This window comes from Rhamphochromis sp. 'chilingali' (assembly GCF_963969265.1).
Source record: "Rhamphochromis sp. 'chilingali' genome assembly, chromosome: 8".
In the NCBI taxonomy this organism is placed as follows: domain Eukaryota; kingdom Metazoa; phylum Chordata; class Actinopteri; order Cichliformes; family Cichlidae; genus Rhamphochromis; species Rhamphochromis sp. 'chilingali'.
In genome coordinates, this window is record NC_137935.1 from 27,041,379 (window position 1) to 27,053,546 (window position 12,168).

Sequence of the window (12,168 nt, forward strand, 5' to 3'; positions counted from 1 at the left end):
ACCTCTCACTTTCTCTCCAACATACTGGGTCAGCTGAGCTCCTGCACTGCAGCATAGATGAGTGATGTGTTAAAGGGTTTTTCATGATCTCAGTAGTAAGCAAACTATAGCTTTTTTTTTTTTTTTTTGGGGGGGGGGGGCTTTTCATTATGCTTTTAAATTCTCTTTTTATGAAAAAGGACAATCTTAAACCTTATATTAATTATATTAATGCTTATATTAATTTGCAGAGGCACTGAAAATCATCACAAAGTTGTTGTGATGAAATGTTTCTATGCAGATGAAAATGTAGTCTTCTAGGACAATAATGTCCACATCCACAAGGCACAAGAGGTCATCAGTGAGTATGAAAATGATATGCTACTTGCTTTGCAATCACCAGAGCTCCACCCATTTGAACGCTTATGGGAGATTTTGGGCTCATATATTAGAGAACATGCTTCGTTACAGACATCAAAGCTCTAAATGAGGGCATAAATATTTAAAGGTTCTATTCCTACACAGAACAGATTTATTTTAAATCACTTAAGCTCATCACTATTGAATGAAATGTGCTTATATCATGTAAAAGAAAAGTCTTTCTGTTCACAGATGCTAGTGCTATGGCCAAACCTACAGCAGATTTAAATTTAGCACTTTCATGACACCACAAAGACAACCAGAAGTTAGTTGAGTCATCAGCATTATCACAGAAAACTTAGATAAGCTCTGAGAAACAAAATAAATATAGAAAGGCTAGAGAGAGCGTTACCCAAGTCTCCCACCACACACCAACACACATATGCATAAAAAGTAGAACGTGCCTTTGTATACAGCACCTGCAATAGACTGCAACTTCAGCACCATGGTCAGAGACAGATTGGCTTTTTCAGCAAACTGGAGATAATTCTCTGTTTCCCAAATGGAGAAAGCATATCACGCATTACACACACACACACACACACACACACACACACACACACACACACACACACACACACAAATGCAAAATATACATGGTCACAACCCTTGCTTCCTAACACGCTGTCTCTGTACTTTATACTCTTTCATTTCAGGCTCTTCAAGGCTGACTGTGTGTCTTTCTATCTATCTTCCATCATCCTATCATTATGTCCTCTGCCTTCTCCTCTGGCAAACTATACCACCTATAACACCATACCTAACACCATTTGAGATCAAATAAAAGTCTGCATGTCACAGTCACTTTTGGGTTACTGATTCCATACAACATAAAGATTTTCCACTTACATTTACATCAAATGCTTGGAATAAACTCAGTAGTTTGGAGAGCCCACAAAAGCTTATCTAATAAACTTGTGGTATAGCTTAAATGAGTTCATATGAAACAGCACGGCCATGGTCAAGGATTAAATCAGTCAATTAAAATAGAATTATCTGTTATTTGTGTTCGTTTGCTTGCATTTGCCTATATTATATTATACTTCATACATTTTTGTGATAACTGCATGATGAAAAAAGGCAGTCAGTCTAAAATTACCAGTAAACTACCAATCAGTTTTCATCAATAGCCTGATAAAATTAAGGTGGAAACAAACAAAAGCTCTTGCAATATCAGCACAGATCTTCTCCTTCAATATGATTTCGAATTTGTTTAAATAATTAGATGGAAGTCTTCAGAATTTTCAGTGATCCCAATACCCAATGGAGCCAAAGCCCAGAATCACAATGAAGCATTTAGGCAGGCAGTAAAACATAAGTAGAGAAAAGAATCCATAAAACAGAGATACGGTAACACAGTGAAAGCAAAGAACAAACCAAAACAGCACCAAAAAACCCCACATTAGCCTTGCTGGTGTAGAAACCTTGAGAGAAGGAATAGGTTAACTCAAATGCCAATTTCAACATCAATAGGTAAAAGCAATTTCCCACATGGAAAAGAAACATGCATCAATCCTGTTCTCCTATTGGTCGCCTTTATCTAGCATTCCACTAAAGTATGAAATCACTTGGAGATATTAGCGCAGGATAACAAGAGGATTTATTGGGATAAAACCACTCAGCATGAGATAATGGGACAAAGCCCAGCACTCATTTGTGAAATACTATGGTGGGTGGGTTAGGATAAAAGGTAGCCAAGATACTGGGGTAAAGCAAAATTATTAGTGATCCCATTTTTTTTTATGAATCATTAAAAAAGAAATGATGGTGTGACTTGCGAGTCGACAATGTAATGCATTATATTTTTAATCAAATTGAGTGCACACTAAAAATGCTGATCATATATTTTGACCTTAGGGTCAGTCAGATAAAGGAAGCTTTTATGTGTGTTGCTATATATATATATATATATATATATATATATATATATATATATATATATATATATATATATATATATATATATATATATATATATATATATATATATACGTGTGTGTGTGTGTGTGTGTGTGTGTGTGTGTGTGTGTGTGTGTGTGTGTAGTTGCATTTGTGCATAAATGTATCTGCATATGTGTGTAAGTGATACAATTTAAAGCAAGAGCAAATTTCATCAGGGAGCAGTGAAAAGCTTTCTGAAGCAGAAAACAAAGACCCTTGACTTTATGCAACCATGCGTCTACAGGCTTTATGTGAGTGTGGCTTCTACACATTTGAGCAATAATTATTTGAAAATAAACAATGAATACAACACAATGTAAAATGTTACATACTATGCGAGTTTATAGACCAGATCACTGATATTGGAGATGACTGTTTGACTAGCTAAGGGCATTCTTATTTAACAGGAAAATATCAGGTGTGCTACTTTTCTTTCACTTAATGTAGGCTGACACATATGAACCAACTCTCACCATTCCTACAAAACCCAGTACATATCATCCCCATTTTCAAAACAATGTAAACACGGCTTCCTTCCATAGATGATCACAAATGTATCAAAAACACAGAACTTCTTCTTTTAATAATTAGAATTTCACAAGATCCTATGACAGCATCTGTTCTATAGCATCTTCACCCAAATGTAGCAGGTTCAACCATATATTTCTTAATTTTTCTTTTTTGTCTGCCATGGGCCCAGAAATGAATGAGGCTTAAACATGGACATTTGAATTATTACAAAACATTAAATTAATCAAACGTTGAGTCCTGTGGAGCAGAATAATGGAGGTTAATTTACCTTAAACCATTTATTAGTTGTCAACAACAAATAAATATATATGTATATGTGCATGTGCACACACACGCACATGTTTGTGGAGCAAAAGGGCAACAAATGTGAAAAAAATTAAGCGGTTATGAAACTGAAGTTAATCAAATTTATGTCACTGCATTTTATTCACATTTCTTTGTTTTATATATATATATATATATATATATATATATATATATATATATATATATATATATATATATATATATACTTTAAAAATAATTCATATGACCATTCATCTGAATATGAGATTGTATGACCTTTTAGGATGAACAATTTGTGCATCACCTCATAACTGCATCAAATCTAATAAATGCCCAACTGAATCTGAACACCTTTTTATCGCCCTCCAGTGGAGCGAATCCACACTGCTACTGTGGAGGGAGTCACAGAAATTAGATGTGCAAATTCAAAGAGCATCTTCCAATCACGTTTTCATTCACCCTCTCAATTACTCTTTATTAGCCTACATCAGCAATACCCGTTTAGATAATGACAATCGCAGCATGCCTCACTGATTTGGTATCAACTGCTATATCCACTTCAAACCCCGCAGCATTCACGTGACGTGTTGTGGCATTGCACTTGATTTTTGCTCCAGGTATTATCCAACTGAGACCAGCAATGTAGAGGTGAAAAAAACGGTACACTAAGACATTCAGCAGGTAAAGACCATAGGGAATACTATGAATAGACATAAAAAATTTTAGGAAAAATAAATAAATCTGGTTATCTTACCAACACTTAACTTAAAACGTATATAAATTTAGTACTAATCTGAAAAATATCACTAAGCTGAACTTAGTTTAAATGTTTTTTCCCGCTACATTCTTGTCTAGCACACTGTTATTCTGACTCTAGCAGCATTTTCTCATGATGGCTGACCAGAGCTTCATCATGCCTTTTTGTAACAGGACACCCAATATAGTCCCTGTCAGTAGTGCTCCACACACACGTCCCTGCCCAATTCAGCCTTTCATCATTTGATTGAAGAGTTTGTTTTTATTAAGAAGGCTATACCAGACGCATAATCACTATACACTGATTTAACATTACCTTTACAATTAAATTCTTCACTGAAATTACAGAATAAATATATGCACATTTTTCTTCAAATCTTTGTGAGAGAGAAAACATTAAAAGTGCCTCCTACAAAGCCGTTAGTGGGTGGCGATGGGGAATCCAGAAGTAATGGAGGGGTGGGGTGGGGGGTTGGGGAGAAGGGGGAGAAGGGTTGGGTCTTAACAAAGTGTGTGGAAATATCCAGAAAACCTTCGGCATTGTCTTATAGTAATATTCACAAATGTTTTTGCCATCCGTGCGTCGGCGCATCCTTTTTACGAGAAGCACCCTGATATAGACAGAAGTCCTCATTAATAGTAATAACCATATTAATAAGATATAAAAATTAAATAGAACACTGAACTGTAAATGCGTTGCAGTATCTCTGTTCATAATGTCATTGGATAGTTCTGAGAAAATCCTCTCACTTCCTGCACCGAAGCAAGTGCATGCAGCAAACTGCAGTTCATTTTAATATATATATGTATATATATTCTTTTTTTCTCTCTTTTGATCATTTCCTACAAACTTAATGTGCACGGCCTCCGGGTGTTTGTACATCCTAGTCAGGGGAAAAAGAGAGAAAGAAAAACCCCAAAATCAGGGAGACGTCCAGCTCCCGTGCGTCTTCAGTGAATCTGGTACAGCATCGTGTAATTCCATAAAAATGGATTTTAGTGACAGATGTAGGATGGTTTGTATGTTTTATTCCCCAGTGCCCCTCTTGTTTCTCTTTTCCTCTCTCGTGGACTTATTGAGATATTTATATATTATAAAAATAACGGCTGTTGACATTGCTGGCTACTCTGAAAAAAAGGCACTTAATTGAATTATCTGAGAATGGCCTCTCCTCCAAAGTGATTTGGGGGGGAAACATTGTGACTGTAATATAATATTTTATTTTATATCATGCTGCATTTTCAAGTTGGTTTTTTTATGCTTGTTTTGTTTCATTTTTTTAACATGGATTTTGGGTGAGTTTGTTTTGAGGGTGGCAAAGTGAATAAGTTGACGTTGTGTCTTTTTTTTTTTGTCCATGGGCTAGAGATGTTAAAACCGATAAGACTTTTCCAAGACTTCGAGGTAATCCGGCTTGGTTTGAAGTTTGGCCCTCAACTCAAGGTAATCACTTTGGGACGGGTCGGGGTAGCAACCTTTTCCCGCTGTGAAAAGCAACGTCTCCTTTAGCCGTGCATCCTGCTGCAAATCAGGGTACTGCATGCCTGGTGGGTGTGCATGCGCCACATGCATGTCCTTTAATTTGGGTACTGTCCCATACAAACAGTCTACAAAACCAACAGTAGGTGTGGGCCTCTGACTGTCAATCACTGTTGGGCAGAGCCCTCCATTCTCATGAAATCCTGCCATGTCAGCCGTGGTGTGGTTGGCTGTAACAATGGTGTTGAGCTGAGAGTTGGAGACAGCCAGGGTCCACTCTCTCTCTTTCTCTAATAAGGTTCTGTAGTTACTGTTGCTACTGCTCCCATTGTCTTTCTTCTCAGAAAACTGTGCTCTCTCCTCCTCTGCTATCTCCCCTTCTCTAGGTTTATAAATGGGGTTGTTACACATCTGAGTCACAGGATGAGGGATGTAATCATAGACGTGGCCATGAGCATGTGTGTGACTAGCATGGGTGTGTGTGTGCATACTCTGCGTAGGTTTCTCTGGTGTGCCAGTGTTCCCGGAACTGCTTTGCCTTGGTGGGTCCTCAAAAATTCTGCATTGCATTTGGATCCCTGTCAGATCTACCTCAGAACGTTTCCGGAAGGGCAACTTTTTCCGGCGACGAAGAACAAAAGCAAAAAGCCCAGCGGCCACAAACACAGCAGATATGAAGAGGATTAATAGGCTAAGGATGAGGACAGACAGTGGGACAGCACCTCTCCCACCTGCCACCCCCATGTCAGAGCTCCCTGTGGTGAAGTCATTCCCACCAGGCAGAGCTGGGGATGGGCCTGAAGAATATTTAAGCTCGGGACAGATGACTTCAACCTCAAGTGAACGCAGATCCTTCCCAAAAGCAAACTCTGGTGTCTTACAGATGACATCTCCAACTACAATAACAGAGGAGAGCTTTTCCAACCACTGTTTGAGGGGAATGATATCACAGGAGCAGTCCCAGGGGTTCTGATGGAGATCAATCTGGACAATCGAGGTCAGATGCTCCAGTACACCATGCACGGGCAAGGAAAGGAAGTAATTGTTGCGGAGGTTGAGACGTGCAAGGTTGGTTCCAGCAAAGGCATCAGTGGGGAGGGAACGCAACAAGTTGTCATTGAGAAAAACCAGCTGGAGATTTGGCATCAGGGAAAAGGAATGAGGCTGTATTTCACGAATGACATTATACTCAAAGTAAAGATAACTCAACATATGAAGCCCCCGAAACATCCCAGGGGTGAGTCTCTCAATGTCATTCCCATTCAAATATAAACTTTTCAAGTTCGGTAGGTTGATAAAGGCGCCTTCCTGGACATAAGATATCCGATTGTTACCTAAATGCAGTAAATCCAAACTTGAGAAGTTCCAGAAATCAGAACGATAGATCTTCTGTATTAGGTTTCCACTGAGATACAATTTCTTGGCATTGAGGGGCCGTGGAAGAAGCTCTGAGATGTTATGAAAGCTTTTCTCTTTACAGTTTACCGTTAGCCCCAGGTCATTGATATGAAGATTGCAAATACATCCAGCAGGGCAAATTATTGGAATAGGGGGCCTTGTTTGATAACCTGCAATTGGGGGCTGGTTGATGCCTGGGTAGATGCTACGAGGAGTTGGGGGGTTCTTTGTGGGTCGAGGTCGTTTGGTGGGTTTTACAACTCTTTCCTTGTATTCCACAGAAGAGGCTGTGTTGTGAAAGGAGGAGAGCATTGAGGAAGGTTTAGTAGGCCATGTGTTCTCATTGTTGAATGGAATCCTGGGAATTCCCAGCTTGGCCTCTATCTCTGCATCCGAGAGCAAAGGACAGAGCTCACTGCGTTTGATTTCCCTTAAGTCTTTCCCATGTAAGTGGAAAGGATATTCACATGTGATTTCACCCACTAAAGCTGTGTAGGGAATTCTCTCCAGCCATGTTTTTAACTGGACAATTTCACAGACACAGTTCCAGGGGTTCTCCTCTAGCTGGATTTCCATTAAGCTCCTCCCAATATACTCCAGTGTGCCCTTGTATGGCAATGTCTTTAGTCTGTTTCCTCTCAAGTCCAGATGTGTGAGTGACACAGACCTAAAAAGATAATTTGGGAGCACAGGAATCAGATTGTCATTTAATATAAGTACTCTCAATTTGTGAAGGTGTCTGAATGCACCACTTTCAATCCTTTTGATAACATTGTAATCTGCCTGGAGATACTCTAAACTATCCAAGCCCAGGAAAGTGTCATTCCGGAAAACTTCTAGTTTGTTTTCATGCAGGAACAGCCGTTTGAGTATTCCTAAGCCATTGAACGCTCCGGCGTGAATATCTTGCAAGGCGTTGTTGCCCAGATTAATGGATATGGCATTGTTAAGGTGGAGGAAGCTGTTAAAGTAAAGCTTCCTCATGGAGTTTCTCTGCAGGTTGAGCTTGAAGGGCCGGCTCCATATCTGGGAGATCTGGCTGATATTTGTAAATCCTTTATTGTCACAGTGGACGTGGAAGATGCCCTCTTTGACCTCACAGTAGCAGGGCTCGAAGCAGGGCTCGTCGATCTCCTCCGAGTCCTCCAGTAGTGGGATCGGCGTGGTCCATCCTAAGGCTATGGTGCTCAGCAAGGTAACCCACAGCATCCTTGCTGACACCAAAGGGATGAAGTCTTGGCTCCAGGGACAGAGCCACTTCACAACACTGCAACAGAAAACAGAGAAGGAGCGGAGGAAGGGCGGGGGTGGGGGAGGGAAGCGGGTGTCGTAATTACACATACAGGTACACGCATGCCCTCAACCAAGAAATGTTTGTGTCAAAAAAGACAGGCAGATGGGATAGAGAGAAGAGAGGAGAGAAGAGGAGGTCACATTAGTTTCAGTAGAATGCAAGGCAAATCTTGAAAATAATACCAATGAATTAGAAAATCATGGAACCCTACTTTCAATTTTGCAATATTGAAGAGTATTTAAAAAATATGTGTGAGGCATCTTTGTAGGGCTAATATGCTGCACAAACAAATCTCTACATTAAGACAGTTAACTTTACCAAATAGGATGGAAAAAGTCATTTGTTATGGAGCAAATATGCTGGTAAGCACGCAGAAAATCACCTGAGATATTTTTATCACATTGAATAAAGAAGGTAACCACAGCAGGGTGAGGTTAGTGGTGAGTATAAGTTGCCCCTTCGCAGTATTTATTGCATAACAGGGACATCAATCCCTCTTTCAATAAACTAGAGTCCAGAAAAGCTTGGTGGAAATGGGAGCAGGTGCTTTGAAGGTCTAACGCTGGATGAAGACGGGATAAGGTGCCCGCTTGGTATCCACAGTGGGGCTAAATACGGATTATTGTGACGCTTTCTTATTTTTTTTCTCCTTAAAATTAAATATCAGCACAATTAAATATCACTATTATGACTCAAGCAAATGTGACAGAAGAAATATATACGCCTGAAAAATACGTAAACAACGCCACTACAGCTTCACTGTCAAATGTAAAAACGTCAGTAACGTGTTGAAATAGGTAAAATAGTTTCGTTAATCCGATCTGCAGAAAACGAGAAATTACAGCCCTTTGCCTGGGGTTAATTCCCTGTATAACTGAAACATTAGTGTCTATTCCAGCGTAGTTAAACCTGTATTTTTTTTCCTAAAATGCCCTCAATTGAACTTTTTTTTCAGCTACTGAAAACATTTGAAGACTGGATGTGAATCGGAAAAAGTAAAGCGAAATAACGCAGTGGCCGAATCTGCTGCTCCGAGAAGCTAAGATGTAAGGCGGTATCTTCGTGGATCCAACCGTCATATGATTAATAAGATCATATATATATATATATATATATATATATATATATATATATATATATATATATATATATATATATATATATATTGTAAAATGTCCAGTTGCAAAACAAAAAAAATGTTTTGTTATATAAAAATAATAGAGCCAGTCATCTAAAAGGAATAATAAAAAAAAACTTATCAAAGATTCTTCCAAATCTTTATGGTAATAGGGATAAAGTATCTCCATCCTTCTCCCTTCGAACACACACACACACACACACACACACACACACACACACACACACACACACACACACACACACAGAACGTCTTGTCTTAATGCTGTGACTTTTCATACATGCACGCACAGCGCTCTCCGTTCAAACGAAGGCATTAAAAAATCCAGGGAGATGCCCTACGACTGTCTGTGGGAGTGAAGACGCTGTCCGTGGTGCTGAAATCAAAAGCCCAGCGACAAGGGTAAAAAAACGAAAGAAAAAAAAGACGGAAAACATGTTTTGTAATCCCCAAAAATGATGTGACGGAAAAAAGTAGGGAAAAAATCCTTCATGCAATTCCCTCGTTGAAAAAATCACTGTTTTCATTCCCAACTCTGTGCATAATCCTCCACGATTTATCGTTTCAACTTCCGTAGTGGGGATCAAAAAAGCGCCGATGCGATGCCAAAAAGGTAGTAATAAAATTTAAAGAAAATTTAAAAAAAATATATGTATATACTAAACGCCGTTTTATATTCCCTTGGGGTGTATCAGATCGTTTAACATACGTACTTAGTTTAGTAGGATTCCAACTTCACATATCCTCCTGCAGTGTGTCCTGTTGTTGCCCGGTGCGTCCCGCTTAGCGTCCGATGTCCGGCTGTGAGGACGAGAAAGAGAAATGGGGGGGGGGGGGGGGGGGGGGGGGGGGGGGGTGACCGAGGCGTAAGAAAGGAACAGGAGGAAACACAGAGAGAGAGAGGAGGGCATTGAGGATGGAAAGAGGAAGAGATGCGCATGTAAATGAGCCGGGGATGAGTTAAAAGTACTGCTTATCTTGCGTGGTAATTCCAGTACAACCTGGAAAAGGATTAAACTTGAATTTAAATCATACTAAGTTATGGTGAAATTATTATACTGCACAACTTACAGTCCAAAAAAAATAGAGAATATGCCCTCTTCGCGCGCGCGCGCACACACACGAAACCGTTGCTGTCAAGACAGAGCAGAGAGCAGAGCGCTTATTGAAATACATGCCAAGCATAATGCAGTAGGCTTTCGTCGTGACATTGGCAGGAAATTTCCGAATAAAGAACGAATCGGTTCACCACTGATCAGTTAACTAGATGCCGGTGATCCGTTATCCTCGATATATGAAGAACGCTTGTTGTCCCATTTTGAAGTCTGTGGCTATGCAGACACCGATAAGCACGGCAACACACACACACACACACACACACACACACATTCATGCACACATCTGCGTAAGGCTCCCCATATGATGCACATGCACATGGAAACAGCCTATAACCACTCACCAATTGCAAAGCATCGGGGAAAGACCACTAGTTTGAATCTTGTTAGATCTCCTTCTCCCCTCCTCTCCTTTTCCCTCTCTCTCTATCTCTCGCCCTCTCCTCTTCTTCTTCTTCTTCTTCTTCTTCTTCTCTCTCGATCTCTCAGTGGCTGAGGCAAAAGAGAGAAGAAATGAAGACGTGATAGGAATGCGATCTCTGCCACTCTCACTCTCCGGTTACTCTGACTCTCTTCCCTTCTTTCTCCTCTACATTTTTTCCCTCTCAAAGCAGTTTGCTTAAAATGCAAGTCCTCGGCTTGTGTCCGTCCACTTCCCCTTCCACCACTTTACCCCCTCCCTCCTTCTCCACAGCCGCCCCCCGGGTGCGCGCTCAACAACGGTATAGCTGGGTGCAAGTATTTTCCTCTCGGTTTCAGGACCGCGTTTCTTTCCGGCTCAGCAGTAGAAGGAATCTGTGGATCATATCGACTGTGGCTGGGTCAGCTGCTATCTTTTTTTCTTTCCCTTTCTTTTTTTCCTCGGGTATGTTTCCCTGTCGTGCGTCAGAGGAATGAGGGACAGAGCTGGGGAGGTGGATGGGGTGAGGGGGTGAGAGACGCAGAAAGAGAGAGAGCGATCTGGCGGCGAGAGAAAGAGGAGGAGGGGAGGAAAGCGAGTGATGGGGACGGCTGCTCTATGGTTCTGGATGCTGCCGAGAGGAGAAGAGGAAGGGAAGAGAGAGTGGGGAGCGCTCGGGCTTTCGCGGCGGGGACGCGCGTCACGGATAAATAGATAAATAAATGAGTGAGAGTCTGGGAGCGAGAGCCGTGCGGGCTGGGTGAAACTACGAAACCTGTGGATGACAGTCAGGACTCTCCCTCTCTCTCTCCTTATGAGGCTTATCTAATTATAATCACAATGATACTCAGTTCTTTCGCTGAGCATATTTATTCGGCGTTAGTTGCGAGAGCAAATTGTGGAGTTAGCAGCCCCTCACCCTGCCAATACCTCCTCTCACTGCTGTGGAAACGCAGAGGGTGGCCACGACTATCTACAGAAGGCGGGGGAGAGAGACAGAGAAGCACAGAAAGCTTCATTTTTCTCATCCACTTGCGTGCCTTCCCCCGCCTCGCCTCCAGCGGGCAACACAAGCCCGTGTTGTGAGCGGCAAACCAAGCCACAGCTCACGAAGACGACTGGGATGCACTTGCAAAGTTCTTGTATCTCTGCAAGGAGGAGGATGATTGCTGCGGACTGCTGAATTATCGTTACAGTAGCTGTGGTTGCAGCACAAGGCAAAAAAAAAAGTTTACGCAATGAAACGTCACTAAAATCAGCGACGATATCGGGTTGCTGGAATCCTTCTCTCATAACACGACTGCTGATTATATTTATGATACATTAAAGTCACTTTAGAGAAAGGATACTTCAAATGTGCGCAGGTATTTTAAAGGCTGTAGCAAGTCTTATTAAAATTATTCAGTACCTCTCCGAGTAAAGCAGGATAAG

At 41.0% G+C, this 12,168-nt stretch overlaps 1 protein-coding gene across 3 annotated transcripts; it reads right to left on the reverse strand.

Moving 5' to 3' along the window:
- Positions 1 to 3,440: 3,440 nt before the first annotated feature.
- On the reverse strand, positions 3,441 to 11,718 carry slitrk3a (SLIT and NTRK-like family, member 3a). 3 transcript variants are annotated; one of them, XM_080889506.1, is made up of 4 exons: positions 10,682 to 11,718; positions 10,294 to 10,355; positions 9,936 to 10,023; positions 3,441 to 8,057 (listed from the first exon to the last, which is right to left on the reverse strand). In XM_080889506.1, the coding sequence occupies exon 4, from the start codon at positions 7,997 to 7,999 to the stop codon at positions 5,285 to 5,287; it is 2,715 nt and encodes a 904-aa protein (XP_080745632.1). In that variant the 5' UTR covers positions 8,000 to 8,057; positions 9,936 to 10,023; positions 10,294 to 10,355; positions 10,682 to 11,718; the 3' UTR covers positions 3,441 to 5,284. The 3 variants fall into 3 exon arrangements, with proteins under 3 accessions (XP_080745632.1, XP_080745633.1, XP_080745634.1); XM_080889507.1 differs by lacking the exon at positions 10,682 to 11,718 and adding an exon at positions 10,472 to 10,616; XM_080889508.1 differs by lacking the exon at positions 10,294 to 10,355.
- Between the last annotated feature and the right edge of the window lie 450 nt (positions 11,719 to 12,168).

What these genes read in the sequence shown, in the direction of transcription:
- slitrk3a (XM_080889508.1), bottom strand. Translation starts at nt 7,999, where the DNA reads ATGCTGTGGGTTACCTTGCTGAGCACCATAGCCTTAGGATGGACCACG.